Genomic DNA, 17721 nt, shown 5'->3' on the forward strand with positions numbered 1-17721 from the left:
AAATTAATAAAAAAAAATAATGATATTGGTACACTTAAATAAAACAAACAATTGAAATTAAAAAGAAACAAGTTAATTTGAAACAGGGACGAAAGAAGAAAAGAGAAAAATAATGAATAAATAAAATGGGTAATAATAATAAGTAAAATAGAGGTAGTGTGACTATTAATTAATTTTATATTTAATAAAATTTATAACGGAATGTCCTGTAGCAGTCTGGGCTTCAGTCTTCGGGTAGAGGTTGGGTTTTCCAGATTGTAGGTCACTGCTCCTTTAACTGTCGGCAACTGGGAGTGGAACTTCATGATCCATTTTTTGATGTGATCCTCTATTGACTCTATCTGTAATTCGCGATGGAATTGACTATTTCTTATGAACCAAGAAGCATTAACTGCGATTCTTAGGACTTTATTTTGAAATGATTGTAGTTTTTTCTTTTCGTAAAGGATGACGCTCCCCAGACTTCACAGCCGTACATCAGCAGTGGCCTGAGAATTGTTTTAAATATAAGAACAGTTGTTTCTGGTTTTAGTTTGGAATTTCTGTTTAGGATAGCAATGCTAACCTGATTTTTTTAAATGATTTTATCGTGAGGCTTCAATCAGTGTTGGCACAATATCCCATTTAAACAGGCAAATGCGCTACAAAAGTGACTCAAAGTGAGTTTTAACTACCAAATTTTCAAATATTATTTTAGCCCACCCCCACCCTTCAATTTGTGAGTGGCAATAGGCCGCACAAGGATCAATTCCTGGCAAAGTGTGGAAATATGTTTATTGGTTGCCATTCCCCAGTGCTAAACGTAGTCAATACTGATAATAGTTATATTTTTTATATTACATAGTTTCATAGTATTTTAGAACCTCTCTACGTATATGCTTATCTTTGGTTTTTGTAAAGCTTCTCTTGAGTGCAAAGATGAAAAATAGTTGATTCGTCACTCCCTAGGAAGTCACTCTCTAGCCTCAATGGAAATTCTCAAGGAGTTAGGTAGAGACCAGGTTGGATTATGGAGAAACAAATGTTTCTTTTACTTTCACTATTCACTATTAAGACCCCTTTAAATTGTGCTATGTATCGAGGGATAGCCATTATTAAAACAAGGATATGTCGTTTATTAAGCTTTTTCGCCATCTGTCCCTATACCTGTTCAGGTAGTAGCCTTTCGAGGAACCTTTTACTGCGTCCCTGGATATATACACATTTGTGTTTAGTTTGTCACATTCCCTTATTAGATCTACCAATACAAGTGTTATAACAAAAACGAAAGGTTTTGACGAAGGACCAGAATCAAATTGAGCAGTTACAGGCCCTTCCTGGACATGTCAAACTTTACCACCCTCTCTCGGGCCTGGGCGGGAGGGGGAGAGACGCCTACCTAATGAGCTTCTGTCACCTATGGCCAATGAGGAATTAGATTCAAAAATAAGGTAACGCCCCGAAAGGGAAGTGGGAGAAAAGGGGCAGGACAACTAGACTAGGAAAAAGGGCAGTGAAGAAGAAGACTTGGACGACAGAGGACCAGGCAGAGAGAAAAGAGCATGGACTTGAAGAAGTCCTAAGAAGAGCTCTTCAGAAATGGAACTTACGGGCTGAAATAACACCTACGATTACAACACGACACCAATGGCGAAGACTTCATCACTAGATACCTCGACACACACATACCATCCAAATCAATAAGTATATGTACAAAGTAGGTAATAAGTTATAATGTAATAATCATATTTTATGGCAACCATTTATCTGAATCATTTTAATCATAGCAATAAATTGTAAATAAATACTTAGTCTCTTTATGTAGATTATATACTATTATATAACACCCCTTATTATATTATATAATTAATGGTAACAACATTTTATAAATATAAAGGTATTTAATTGGTAAACTGGTAAACACACAAACAGCCTTTGGAAAAGAATCCAATTATAATAACAGTTTTGCAGGACTTAATAAATTAAATAATTAACTTATTTTTGGATAATCGCCATCAGCGATTATCCTGGCATCCCGATTAAATCTCAAGACATTTTCATCTCCCAGCAAAATAGAAGTGAAAGAGTAGTAGATGAAATGAGTCCTTATATATTAGTTTGGTAAATTTCATTTTTTTTTCAATTTTTTTCTTAAAGTCATAGGAGTGTTTTTTCAATTTCCTGTATAAAAAAATAGTACTAAACGCTTCTGTTAGGTCCTTTAGATCCTAATTAAAAAATGATATTGGGTTATATAAACTTTTCAAAATAATATTTGCTTATGACATTGGATATTATTATTATAATGGATGTGATAATACTGAAAAAAAGGAGGATGCTTCCAGTATTTTTAAGCACGGCGAGTTTTTATTAGAGTTTCAAATATGTTCAATGTTGAAAATCGTTTAAGATCAATGAGTTAAGACCGATCATTACTAAATAAATACTATATTTCGTTTAATTATGTATTAGTCATATATGCTATTTCTTAAAATGAGACGAATTTCGAAAAATTACAAATTTTCGATTAATTTTTTGAATTAACATATTTAGGTTTTAAATCTAAATATGTTCGGTCAAAAAAATAATTGAAAAATTATTATATTAAAATTAAGCAAGAGGAAATGTACTTAGCACCACTGTGAGAAAGTCATTGATATTAACTGAGTACCTGCTTCGGGATATTATAAAGGGGCATTCCCAGAAGGCGAGCGTGATTCTGACCAAATCACCTCCTTGCACAACCGTTGGTTTAGTAACAGTACCTTCATGGATTCAGAACTTCTTTACAAAGTACTGAATCCCTGACCCTACATGGGTTGCAGCACTACAGACTTTTGTCTAATGGCGGAATAATAATGGCGGCTGTTTCAAAACCTTAAAAAGACACTAATTTTTCATTCGGAGCTCTATATCTTAAAAACTACCAACAACACTAGAAAATCTAAGAGAACATTATTTAAAGAAGAGTAAATTTGCTGAAACATGAGCCGTAAAAGAGCTATTTACGTCCAATAGTTCTCGAGATATAGCTTTTTAAAAAGCAAAATTTCTTAAAAATCTACTGAAAGATTAGTAGTTAGTTAATTTATTTTGAGAATTCTATATCTCAGGAACTATGTAACGTACAGATGTCTATTAGCACTCAAATTAAAGCTAGTTTAATAGACTACAAAGAAGTTTATGAGCTTTACCTTCGTAGGAACAGTATTTTTCATGATATTTGACAAAATAAACTCACAAAATGTTAATTTATAGTTGTTCGTATAAAATGTTGGATTTTTTAAAAAATATATCTCTAGATCCATAAGACGCACATATGTCTGCCAACACTAAAATAAAGGAAATTTAACTTAATATAAAGTAGTTTAGCACCACTGTAAGAAAGTCATTGATATTAACTGAGTACCTCTTTGGGAATATTATAAAGGGTCATTCCCAGAAGGCGAGCATGATTTTGACCAAATCACCTCTTTGCACAACCGTCGATCTAGTAACAGTACCTTCATGGATTCAGTACTTCCTTACAAAGTACTGAACCACTGACCCTTCATGGTTTGTAGCGCTACAGACTTTTGTCATTCCCAGAAGGCAATAAATAAAAATTCGAATCAATCGACTTTATTTTTCAAACAACTGTGGAAGAAGAACGATGTATAATATATTCATATAATGAATATAAATTATGTTTTATAGTGACGATATTTTTTGTTTCTTTTTATTTTTTTACATTTGTATACTGTTTATTTACTTTTCGTTTTATATAATTACATATATTTTTTTGAGTTGCATGAACAGCATTTCGCACTAAAATATTCATAGGACCAGTACTTTTTTAATCAATGAATGGAACCAAGAGACGGAACTTCTTTTCGGAAGAAAACAGGCTGATCCCATCAGGAAGATATTAATGAAGAGTAGGCCATACAATTGCGTAAATGTCCTCCCTTAACAGGAGCAGAGCGATGAGAACTGTTGTCAAGGGACAACGGTACCGCGACATCAAAGCGAAACGGTCGTCCCTAATAGAGGAGCAAATTCGGGTTAGATGAGCGAGTCCCATGATCCTATTTGGTAGCGGGGCGAGCTGGCAATCATCACATCAAAGGATAGGCCGCATCCCAATGACCCGGGGGACCTCCTCAATATGCCCCTAGCGCCCCCCCCCCTCTCTCTGGCACCCCAAATTGATATTGCTAGGTGAGAGGGAACCTCTGCTATAAACGCCTGCTTAACATACCTAACCGTCTTTGATGCCCTGTTCCCGAGGAATCACTTAGGCGCTGTTTGAATTATGGCTGAAAGGGGTAATTACTAGTTGTTACTCTTTAACGCCGTATAGGTAATTTATATTAGAGAAGAGAAATAGTTGTTTTCAAAGGAAGAGCTGGTTCGATCCTCGGTACACTAAAGCCAAATTTTTTTTTTTTTTATTATAAAACATTTTATCGATGAAGAATCTGCCTTAAAAAAATCCATGTATTTGGAGGCTGAATTATAACCATATTGCCAGGCCAGGGGCTCCTTTAAGTTCCTGGCTCTCCGGAAAGAAAAAAAGACAGTTATCTCACCCCAATTTTTTAATACTTTAATGAAAACTATGCATAATTACTAGTCAAAATTGATGAGTCTGCCAAGTATAGGTAGGGGGATTAAAAAATGGCGGCTGTTTCAAAACCTTAAAAAAACATTGATTTTTCATTCGGAGCTCTATATCTTAAAAACTACCAACAACACTAGAAAATCTAAGAGAACATTATTTAAAGAAGAGTACATTTACTGAAATATGAGCTATTTACGTCCAATAGTTCTCGAGATATAGCTTTTTAAAAAGCAAAATTTCTTAAAAATTTACTGAAAGATTAGCAGACAAAATAAACTCACAAAATGTTAATTTATAGTTGTTCGTATAAAATGTTGGAATTTTGAAATAAGAGGCACATATGTCTGCCAACACTAAAATAAAGGAAATTTAACTTAATATAAAGTAGTTTATGACACTTAACTTCGTAGAGGTAGTAGTTTTTATGATATACACATAAGAATATAATTTTGGCAAATGAACATTTGTCCGAACAACTATAAATCAATTTATTTTAGCAAATTTCATGTAAACTATTACTCCTACAAAGATAAACATCATAAAATACTTTATAGCTCATTAAACTAGCTTTAATTTGAGTGCTAATAGACGTCTGTACGTCAAATGGTTTTTGAGATATAGATTTTTCAAAATAAATTCACTGACTACTGATCTTTCAGTATATTCCATACAACATTTTTAAGAAATGTTGCTTTTTAAAAAGCTAAATCTCGAAAACTATTTAACGTAAATACCTCTATTAGGGCTCATATTTTAGCAAATTTTCTCAAAGGTTCTCTTAGGTTTCCTTGTGTTGTTCCTACTTTTTGAGATGAAAAATTAGTTTTTTTTATCGCTTTGAAACAGCCGCCATTTTTTATTCCCCCTACCTATACTTGGGAGACACATAAAGTTTGATTAGTAATTATACATAGTTTTCATTAAAGTAATCAAAAATTGGGGTAAGATAACTGCCTTTTTTCTTCTTTTTGGCTCTTGTACTAATATTAGAGATGGAGTCCTCTACATTATTTCCTAAGGTTATAGGCAAAATGTTGATTAAAATAATTAATTTATTCAATATTTGAATCTTTCCTTTAAAACAACATTTGGATTATAAAGCCATAGTCAGGTATACTGAAAAATTAGGTTGATTTAATAAAATTACATAAACCATAAAATAATATGGCTTATTAGTATTAAACATTGTTTTAAAGAAAAATATACATTTGGTGGAATATTGTGCAGCAATTTTTGTTTTTGTTAACACTATTAGTACCTTCAAAATTTATAAAATATGGATATATTGAAACAGATGCTTGGTATACCAAATGGATCTTTAGAGGAGGGTTTCTATTTGGATAAACAAAAATTAAAATTTTTTTTTAATTATTATTTATCTTTTTTGTTTTGGGCTTCTTTTCCACATTATTTAGTTCTTTAAAGTATCTTATTAACATGTGTCAACTTATTAAATTATTTTTAATATTCAAATCTGAAATTTTTCCTTATTTTTTTTTCTTTATTGATGCTGTTTTCCTTATTTCCTGTATCTAAATTAGTATTTTTATTGTGTCCATCGACATGTTCTTATTTCAGAGTACTTAGAGTATTAATTATATTACTAGATTATATTATATTATTAAAGTGCATTGCATGCAATTAAAAAACACATGTCCACAAGATAATTTTAGTAACAGGATAGAGAAAAAAAACTTGAAAGGTTGTTCACATGTGATAAGATAAAGAAGTGGTATTCCTGAAAAATATGATTATTTTTGGGTCTGCCAAAAAATTCAAATTTGGATTTATCACCTTTTATTTTCTATGCCTCATTTCAGAGATGGATTTTATTGAATAAAAAGGTCATATTTAACCATCGGGTGCCCTCCATATTAGAGACTGAATCCTTCAAATAATTTTCTGTACCTTTGGTCTATAGTTAACAAGCTAGTAGGACTGCCATAAAAAAAAAAAAAATGTCCCAGGCTGAACTTTCAGATCTCTGACGACAGAATCTGTTCAAATTAAACTACTATATTTGATTAATCCTTCATCGTGTTGTATCATATTGAGATTCTGTTAGACCCCTAATCCACAATCTTCCATCTTTTAATATATTGTTTTCATCTACCCCCTTATCTCTCCAAGAATTCTAATTCGTACTCATTCTCTGATCCAAAGAATATGCTTTAAAATAATTCTCCTCATACTGGATATATGGTCAACAACTTACACTTCATTATAAATTTTCACCTGTCAGCTGTGAACTATGTTTTGATTTCATAAATATTACCTAAGAAAAGATTTTTTTCAGAAATGTATGTGATTTCAAGTACGATTATCATCGATGCTCTTCTTTCATGTTTCAAGTTTTCTGAGGCCTCTCCTTTTAATAATATTCATTATGTTTATAAATTGTTCCCAACCATTTTAAATGCTGTGGAACTTCTCTCTACATATTTTTGATGAATGTACTAACTATTTGCCAATAATAAACAGGATAGGACTGACCCCAAATTTATCAGAAGCTCTCACGGATGAGGAAGCTAAAATTACATCAGTGTTTGAATTTTTAAAAGCACATCGCCTTCTTTATAAATTATAATTCATCTTCGATTTTTTTTTTTTTTTTATTTTTTTTTTTTTTACTTTTATCATGCCATAGGCGTTGATGACCAGAGGGTTTTATGCCTTTAAGCAATAATCAACAACAGCAACTTCTCTATACAGACAAATTAAAGGTTGAACAATTAGGTGCATGGTTAATGCCTTTCAATCCGTTTGTTCACGCCATTTATTCACTTTTAGTCACTTATTAAAAACTGCAACTTAACTATCTTAAATCTCCTATTCCTGGCTTAAGTAAATATTTAAAAGTAGTATAAAGTCATCACTAAATGGTAGTTTTAGTGGGGTGGGTTAGTATGGAAGAATTGCCTTCTTATATTTTCTCTGATCATCTCTTGTGACATTGTAAATACCATACATTGACCAAAAGACTTGTTATAAGTGTTTGTTTCTAAGGTGAGATAAGTAAGGCTACCATGGATTTCATGCTGTTTTCCAATTTTAGGCACTTTTTAAATATTGCTTTATTTAACTATCTTAAGTCTCCTCTTACCGTTTTAAGAAAATGTTTCAAAAGTGATATTGGACCATCGCTAAAACAGGGTTTTAGTGGGGCAGGAACACATCTTTTCTGAACTTGGACACCAGTTTTATTCCCCATCAGCACTTATCACTCATCTATAATGGACACAAGTTATAATATATGAATGTACAAACTCATGATTTCTGAACTGAATTTCATGGGTTATTTATTTTTAGAAAACATAAAATATCTTTAAGAAATTGTGTTCTATAAGTTATATCTTTCATTTTCAAAAATTTTTATTTCAACATGAACCCGGCCCAGTGTTTCTATATATATTATCTAATATATTAATTACTGTAAAACATAGATAGAGACTTTGGGTTTTATTGTGAAATGAAAAAAATTATCAATGTATCTTAAAAATGTTGACAAAAAAAAAAAAGGTTGGTTTATTGTTCCATGCATGAGTTGTTGTTCAATTAATCCTTGCTTCAAAATATTGAAAAATTTATATATACTAGAAATTATATTTCGTATTGTAATAAACTAAGAAAAGAGCTTTGTGCCAGCGTTATTGTTAGCACTAAGAAACATTTAATCATTGCATTCAGTGACTGTAAAAAAAAAAATGTATATCTCTCTCAAAATTTGGAGTTATATCTTTTAAGACGAATTGAAAAATCGATTTAAAAATATCCATTCCTGGGATGTCCACAATTTTTCTCAGACTCTACGGTATCAATTTTCATTTAATTGATCTACAAATTTCCAAAATTTTTTCAGAACTCATATAATGATTCTAAAACAAATTTTTATTTATTCATATAATTTAATATTTAAACTTTTATTTGTTCTGCATTGTTTTCAAATATAAATTGTAAAATATGTTCATTATTGAACATGTGTGTTTGCTTTATAGAAAAAAAATTTTCACAACCTCTGAGCCCTGTTTCATAATAAAGTACAAACTAATACTATTAGTCTTTTAGATTTATTTTAATTGAATTACAGCGACTTATACAATGGTTACTTGTGCTTTAGTATTTTTTAATTCCTGTGATATCACTAATAGTCCTCCCTATTATGAAAAAAATAAATATTAGTGAAATTACCACACTAGTTTCTACATTTGTACTATGAACTAATACTATTAGCTTTCATTATGAAACAAGGCCCAGGGCCTGTATTATGCACTATGCATTAATCACAATAAATTTTGGATGATTATGTGTGACACATCACAAGTTTTAAGCATTTTAAAAATGGAATTTTAAACTTACAGCTATACTTTTACATTTAAATAAGTTATGATTTATAGGAAGGTTTGAATATGGTCGTATAAAAGGAAATATCACTAAAATTAATACATAAATTGTAGGGATTTTTATTAAAGTTAAATGTATACATTTCTTAATCACATTAACATCAGAAAATACTTCAATTCAAAAGAAATAGGGTTAATGAAATTAAAATTGTTTATAACTAGGCTTTATTGTCCCAATGGCTGGTATATATAATATATACATTCATATAAGTATAAATAATATCAAATTTTGTCCACAATTTAATATTTTATATTAAGATTTTTGAAAAAAAATATTTGGCACACACTGACAAAACAGACTTCGACAGTAAAAATATATTTTCAATAGTTAGGAAAAAAAATATTTGTTATTTACATTGAATTATTTACAAAGGTATTCACAAAAAATCCAAAACAAACAAAAATATAGAGTTTTTATTTGATAACATAGAATAAAATTAACAGTTAACTACTGGTACTCAAAAAATTGTTAATGCACATTACCTAGAGGTCAGAGAAATCCTTAGAAGAAACATTATTAACCTTTCATAATTTTATTTATAATTTTGTCAATTATAATATATTTAATTCTCATGTATATGCAGTCCATTTTGGAGATTCTCGCTTTATTTCTAAAGTATTAATTAACTAATTATGTTTTCCTGGCTGAAAGTCTGACTACCTTCTTTTCTTAGTGCAAGGAACAAGAGGAAACATAATAATTTATTGTTTTCATCTTTAGAGGAATTAAATTAAGTTGATTTTGTGGGCTCACTTCTCAGGAATTCATTTTAATCCTCAAAAAGCATTTAAAATTCCACAATTTCTTTCTCTCAAAATATTTGTCAACTTTTGGAATCCTCATTTTTTTCCTCACCCTTTTATTAATGTTATTATTTCAAACTAAACCAATACATAATACAATAATAAGAATATGTGTACATAATGAACATAAATGTCTTTTCTTGGCTGAAGGGCATTTTAAGGTAGCTTGTGGGATGTGGGATCCGTTGGGTGCAGGGGAGCACTGTGTTACTCGCCATCTGCGTAAAATATTAAAATCCTCACTTATTTTATCCCCCTTTTAGAGAGTCAGAGCGTCCAGTATTTTTGGGAACTACTTAAGAATTTCAACCTATATTCATCAAATAAGCCTATGCTTTGAATACTATAAACACCTCAAAAATCAATACTTTATTTATATCAAAACCATTAATTATTTTTATAAACATCTGAAATATTCGGTAATTTTTTGATAAATTAGTCAAAACTAATAAACTTATTATAAAAGGTTATTAAGATCACAACCAATTTATAGGAAAACTGCATTTAATGAGTATGGGAGATCATTGTACTTCACGTAATTTTTTTTAATCCTTCTAAAATAACAATTTTTACTAATTCAAAATAGACAGTTAGTCATGGTTTGAAGATACTTTAGTTATTTTTAAAATATTTTATCTTCGGATTACGACTAAAATAATTTTTTTAAATAAATTGTAAATGATCCAGGGTATAATTAATGAAATTGTATTATACTTACTGTATTACTATACCTCTATTATACTTTGAGCTATGACTTTACCTAGGAGAATATTTATATAAATGGGACTTACAATTATGATTAATGACTAAATAACTCAAAGTAAACAAAAAACTATGTTTAATGATAAGTCAGAATACATTAAAAAAATCAAAACACCCTCTCTGTTCGAAATAATAAGCTTAAATCCTGAAAAATATCATTTTGGGTAGGAGTTTTACAAAAGTTTTGAAGTATATTACTTGCATTCATTATCAGCTAAGTATATTACAATGCATAAAACAACTAATGATTTTGAGAGAATACACATATCTTTCACATGAAAAATCTTCAAATATTGTAAAGAAAAGTTACTTTTCCAAAAAACAAAGATACTACTCAATGTTCCCTCATAATTGAGGTAGTTACAGCTATATAAGTCATGTGGACTGGGTTTACCTACAGCAGACATTTTTACACAAAAACAAAATTTTCCTAGGCAAAACTTTTTTTTTTTTTTTTTATGGCTGTCCAAAGTACACATATCTTCTCTATTATTTTTTATCTAATTTTCTTATATGTTTGATAAACAATCAGCTAGTCTATGTTTGTGTAGAGAAATTTCAGTTGATAATTTTTGTTACTTTGTTCACCCCATACCCACGTATACCCAGAAAAAACAAACTTTCCATTTTAGATTCATGCTTGTGGTTATAATTTTTTTAAAATGTAAAAATGTATAATTTTTCTGAAGAAATGTAAACAATTATAATTTTGTAAACACTAATATACTAAACTTAATACTGAATCAAAAATGAAAAGGATGATAAAAATATTTAGGAAAAATTAAGATGGGTTATTACACTGGTCAATCCAATAAAGATAAATATACTATAATAAATGTAGAATAACTGTGGTACGATAGGGTCTTCATCAAAATGGATGCTCTTCAAAACTACCTAAAAATCAGCTGCCCTAAAACTCACTTGAGAATAATTGCCCAGCTAGAACTCTCTAGTAAATATGCAATTACTTTAAGTGTCAGTCCACACAAATATACTTTGGGCCCACAGAAGCTTTGTCCAGCTTGTGATGGCACTGGAGGATTGTTTCCATTTTTTGACAAATTGCATATCATGAGAACCGAATCCGATACATGCCGAAACTAAGCAATATTAGCAAGAATCAGTTGTATGAATTTCTGTCTGTACTCTCAGGATTGGATCTTAAACTTTTCTTTGCATATGTAACACAGAACCTTTTGCTAGATACCTACCGTCACAATAGGAGGTATAGCTTTTTTTTAAAATGTAGATAGCCCAGCTTTGTATTGTATATTGGTTGTTATTAGTTTATTTAAACGATCTTTAACGCACAATTTTTGTAAAATTACTACAATCGATTATTTATTTTATGAATCTCAGAGACTAAATCTATTTGTACAGGGGTTGCCCCATAAACCAATAAATAGATTATTATTATTAAATGTAGAATAATTAGAAAATAAATAATAAGAAAATAATCAGAAACTATAAATAATTTACATGTGGGTTAACCGGCTGTAATTATTGCAGTTAAACAATGCAGAGTGTAAGTATAGAGTAACTATTTTGTAAAAATTATTTATCTTTAAGCCAAACTAAAATTTCTTGTAATTAGTTAAATAAAGATTCAATGTAAATGAAGATTTGTCATAAATTGATAAACTTGATTACAGCTGTTAGCAAATAAATGAAAAAAAAAATGTAGACATCTTATATTTATTGTTTTAATCATTCCTTAACCATTATATGAAGTAAAAATTTTATTATAATACACCTTGAAATTATTTTTTAAAAAAAAAGAAAAATTTGCTCAGATCTTCCAGGTTATTTTGTCTAATGGAGATTAAAATAAAAATTTTATTACGACAAAAGAACATCTGACCTCAGGGTAATGGGGCACCACCTCAACAAGAGGGTATAAAAGATTTTTAGTGCCAATCTTCGATTAATTATCTAAGAAATAACATAATCAATGAGTTTACATATATCAACTTTTAAATTAATATAACATTATAAAATTTAGACATTGTTAACATATACATTAGAATTTCAAGTGATGAAACAATATTTACATTATGTACATAGCTCATGGTCATTTATATATAAATATTATTTTCAGACAAACATTGAGGAACATAAAAATGTGAGCAAATTAATTAATAAAATCAAAGGTTCTATCTTTCCGAATGAAGACCACCTGAACACTGTCTGGCTACTTCTTGAAGGTACCGGAGTAGTATCTGCTGAAAATGAACAAATTAAATAGTTAGAAGACATATGAAAAATGAAAGTAATTATGTTTATTAATAAATTTTTAACATTAAATAGACCAAATACAAAGAAGAGTAGGATTTTTATCAGGATATAATTAAATCATTAGCAAGTATATATTACATTTAACACATGATTGTAAAGTGACCATTTGATAGAGTAGGATTTTTATCAGGATATAATTAAATCATTAGCAAGTATATATTACATTTAACACATGATTGTAAAGTGACCATTTGATTTGTCAAGATAGATAAATATATAGGAGTACAAAGGATGTGATGTTTCTCAGGAGAGGAGCTGATAAATAAGAAACTATGTGATAAGAAAATGGTAGATAGAAATATACTGAGAACAAGAATGGTAAGCTTAAGAGAGAATGAAAGGCAAACTTCATTTAGAGCTATGAAGGCATGAAGTTTTTATGAATAATATACTCAGGGAGGTATTTTTACTAATTATAATTTTAGCTGAGATAAGTACAAATCTATCACTGCTTCATCATAAGGAATAATACAAAGGTATATATTTACAGTAAAATATTCAAAATGTAAGAATATTACTAAATAAAAAAAAAAAGTTTTCTTGATTGTCACAAGCAATGATATGGTTTGGCTGTGTGAAAGGAAATGAACTGAAAAATAGTTTATTATTCTGGAACCAGGTCCTTTTAGAACAATAATAAGGTAATTTTAATTTTACAACATATGTTGGCCAAAAACAGTGTGGCCACACTTAATTATAACTTATATTAAAATTATATATAAATAATTTTGTTACAGAGATAAAAAAAATATTAAAAAACTAATTGACCAAATACATAAAAAAACAAAACAAAAAGGTAGATACACCTATACTATTATATCGGATTAAATTGGTTTAGTAAAAGATAATTAAATATGGAGGATTTTAAAGGAGGGAAGGGTTGGTAGATGGCCTATGTTAAAGGGAATGGAGTTCCAGTGATATGCAACTCGGATAAAAAATGATTCAGTGAGGTGAGGCACAGCAGTTCGGTGAGGTGGAGGGTAGAAGTCAGATAACGGGACCTGGTAGTACAGGATTAGATTGAGAATCTGAATTGCAGAATTTATCGGATATAGGAGCTGAGTACTAATTACTTGGAATAGAAAGGAAGGTAGGAAATACTGGCATTGGAATGATGGATGGAGCCACTTCAGCTTGGCGTAATAATGGGTTATGTGCGTATCTTTGGTGAACCCAAAAATAAATCGTACTGCACAATTCATAAGACCTTTAAGTTTAGATTTGAGAATACCCGAGAGTCCACCATATGCCAGATAGCAGTCAAAGTGGAGAAACAAGGGAGGAAACTAAGAGTTGACGGGTTTTAAGTGGAAAGAGATAACGGATTCTTAGTTGCCTAAGTATTATATCCTGAGAAACTTAGGCTGCAATCCAGATGTGACTGCTACCGATTGTATATTATAATAAGTTGCTGGTTCTCATTAATTGTCTAAATAAGTATTATCTCATTGAATTTTTAATCTCTTGAGAATCATAAAATTGCCTTTGGACCATAAAAATATAACATATAAAATATTTTATGAGATTATTTTATCAATTTGTTTAATATTTTGACCACCCATTTATAATTTGCCTATCCTGCCTTCAAATCACACTGTCTCCAAGTAGGTTGGATTTGATTTTATCCACTAGTAACCATTTTGTCCATCCCAGACAGAATCAATTATTATTAATTATCCGAACCAATAATAGATTTCAACATTGTATATTATGGTATTTTCATTTCTATTATTTTTTTTTTTTTGTTATTTTCGTATGTTTACTGCAAAGTTGAATTTATTCTTGATGGTGAGGCAATTAACTCTTCAGTAAATTAACATTAAAAACACTTCATTTTCTTGATAGAACAAAAAAAAAACATTATTTTTTTATTTTATTTAAGATGGACAAAATAGACCAATACTGGATGTCATTAGAAAACTAAAATTAAAATTTATAAGAAGACTGTTACGTCCATTTCAGCACCAGTCTTAGGTGTCCTGTTCAGTTGTATTATTAGGGAATGCCCAGAGTATCGAATAACTATGGAAGTCAATGAAATGGGGCCAAAATAGGTTTGAAGTGGCCTTTTTTATAATCATGTTTGACAGAATTTATGAGAAAAGAGGTGAAAGAAAATATTTTTCATGTCTTCTGGTTAACAATAAGGCATTCCAGAACATATTAATAAGACAAACATGAATTAGATGATGGATGCTTGCCCAGGATAAAACAGAGTAAAGGAAGGTTATAAGAGAGGCCCTAGTTCTTGTAGGACCGTAGCGCCAAAAAAATAAATAAATAAGAATTGTTTAATTAATAGTTAAATTAAATGTTAAAAAGAATTATATTTTTGTATATGATACTACTATATCTAAATCAGCAGTTCCCAAAGTGGGCGCCACAAGCAAATGCCACTTTCTCATAATATGATAAAAAATAAAAATTAATATAGCAAATATACAGTGCATTCCACCATTTACTTTGCACTATTATTTTTACATATTCAAAAAAAATATTTCTACACAATTTTTTAGCCTCACAAAAAGTGTATCCAATATGAATCATCTCAAATGTTCCTCGTGGCCAAATGGATGATATAATCAAAAGATGTCACAGGAAAAAATTGTTTATCAGATTCTATAGTTTCACCACACATCCAATTCTTGTTTGAATAATTGTTTTTTATTGTAATATTTTAATTTAATATAACTTTTATTTTTTTTCTTTACTTTACAAATCACATCCGAGATTGAGTACCTAATTTTTCCTTTGAGTTCTACCATCAATTAAATTTTCAAATAAATTAGAGTAATACTTACAAAAGAATTCGGTTGGTTTTCTAACCTGAGCGGCGTCCAGAACTTTTGGCCTATCTTCTTCTGCACTCCTTTCTGTTGTTCTCCAATAAACATTGTGTATACTGGCTGTACAGCGAACCTAGAGAAATAGAATACATTAGGTTTCAAACTTGGGACTGTTTCAATGAAACTGTAATCAAAACACATTTGATTTCAAAACCTTAGATTGTTACATAATAGCTATTATTATACTACTATATTCTCTTTGTATACTAAAGTATACTGAACTAATTATAATTATCTTTTTGTGTTTCAGAATTACAGCAAATAGCAGTGGAAAGACAAACAGAGGAGAGCATGGGTATGTTTTATTATTATAAGAAAAAATAAATAACATTAGAGCATTCTTTTATTTATAAGAAGAGCCCAGATTGTCATAAAATTGCATATTTTGTTTGCATATATTTTCTAAATAATTGACCAAATATCTTTATGAATCAATGTGCTCTATGATGCAATAAGCCAAGTCTTATTTTTTATAGTCGATTATATATATATATATGCATATTAAACTCATTTCAATTCAAAAAATAATAAAAGATATAGAACGTTAAAATACAATGTCTGAAATAAAACTCAATATTATAACTGTAAGTTCATTATTAACTTTTAAAAGATTTTTTTTTTCATTGCTTGGTTTTACAACTCAGTTTCAGTTTCAGTTCATTACTGATGTTAAAATTATTTTTGGTTAATTTTTAATCTCTACCCAACAAATCCTTTATAGTTTAGAACAGTTTGTAAGTACAATTGTATGAATATTTGAAAATTTTAACTGCTTTATAGGATATTTGGAGTTTTTTGGCTATATATTTTATGATTTATTTTTTTATGAAATATTCAGTAGATATTTCCTCAATAAAATCTAAGCTCTGGTTGTGAGTTATATAATAATTAACTAACAATAAATTAAAAATATATTTATAAGAGTATAAATATTTTTATGAGTACACACTGAGTGACAAAAAAGAGTGAAAGATCTGTATATTTATTTTGGATTTTAATCAATTTGTCATTAATATCTCAAAAGCACAAACAAGATTATATTAAACTGACCCTTTTCTATAATTCTTCAAGAGATTTTAAAACTATGATTAATCAGAACTTTTTTTTTTTTTTTTATTTTGATTTCTATTTTCCAAGATTTTCTTAAAAATAAAGGACCTAAATTTGACTGATGTAAGTTCGTGTGAAAACTGTTCCTTCATCAGTAAGGCTAATTGTGAACTCATCTCTCTTCAAGTAATAATGATTAAATCTTATTTAAAATTTTCACTGATTTTTTTTGAGGGTTTATTCTTTGAAAAGTTAAGTTCTATTGTAAAATATCTAAATAGGTATTATGTTGTAAAGGGAACAATAGTAGTGAGATTACTGTAATAGTAATTATTCTTAATTTGTTTTCATATTTAACAGATGATTAAATTTTTTTTTAGATTTTGAGAATGTTAAATGATTAATTTGGGCTTATACGTGCAAATAAAAATCCATAATTTTGTATATGTTATTTCCAAAAATTAAGAAGAAAAGTTTACTATTATGTATTTATTTATTATATAATCCAATTAAATAATTAACTAAAACCTTTGCTCCTCTCTCACTTTTTCTCTGAAAAAGAAGAGGAAGGGTAGAATTTTAGTTCATTGTTTAACTGTATTTAACAAAAGAAACACAATAATATTGTTAGTATAAATATATTGAGGGATCTGTTCCATACTAAAAATTTGTCCGATGAATGGTTTAATAAAAATCTTAATTTCAGATACTTTTACTTTTACAAATATTATTTATGGATACTTTATTATATATTATATTAATAATATTTAATACAAAATCTATGAGGAGAAGATGGTTGGGAGTGCTGTCAGAGAATAACACAAATAAGTTAAAAACCTATTTATTAGTGCCTAAGTTTCAGACAGAATTTCTAGCCTTCATCAGGTTTAAGAACAAAAAAAGAGATAATAACCAATGAATAAAAGGATATGTAGAATGATTAAAGTAAATATTCTACAGAATGAAAATATATAAAAAT

At 29.2% G+C, this 17721-nt stretch overlaps 1 protein-coding gene across 2 annotated transcripts in view; it reads right to left on the reverse strand.

The window, feature by feature from the left end:
* Positions 1 to 11804: 11804 nt before the first annotated feature.
* LOC106692392 (uncharacterized) overlaps positions 11805 to 17721 on the reverse strand; it is a gene marked incomplete at its 5' end in the record, with an annotated part of 122802 nt that continues 116885 nt past the window's right edge. Inside the window, 2 exon segments of one of the 2 annotated variants that reach the window (XM_067047042.1) lie at positions 11805 to 12767; positions 15648 to 15765. In XM_067047042.1, the coding sequence (XP_066903143.1) occupies positions 12643 to 12767; positions 15648 to 15765 (243 nt within the window). 2 annotated transcript variants of the gene reach the window in all.

This window comes from Halyomorpha halys, unplaced genomic scaffold, assembly GCF_000696795.3.
Source record: "Halyomorpha halys isolate HHAL.00 unplaced genomic scaffold, Hhal_1.1 Scaffold54.1, whole genome shotgun sequence".
In the NCBI taxonomy this organism is placed as follows: domain Eukaryota; kingdom Metazoa; phylum Arthropoda; class Insecta; order Hemiptera; family Pentatomidae; genus Halyomorpha; species Halyomorpha halys.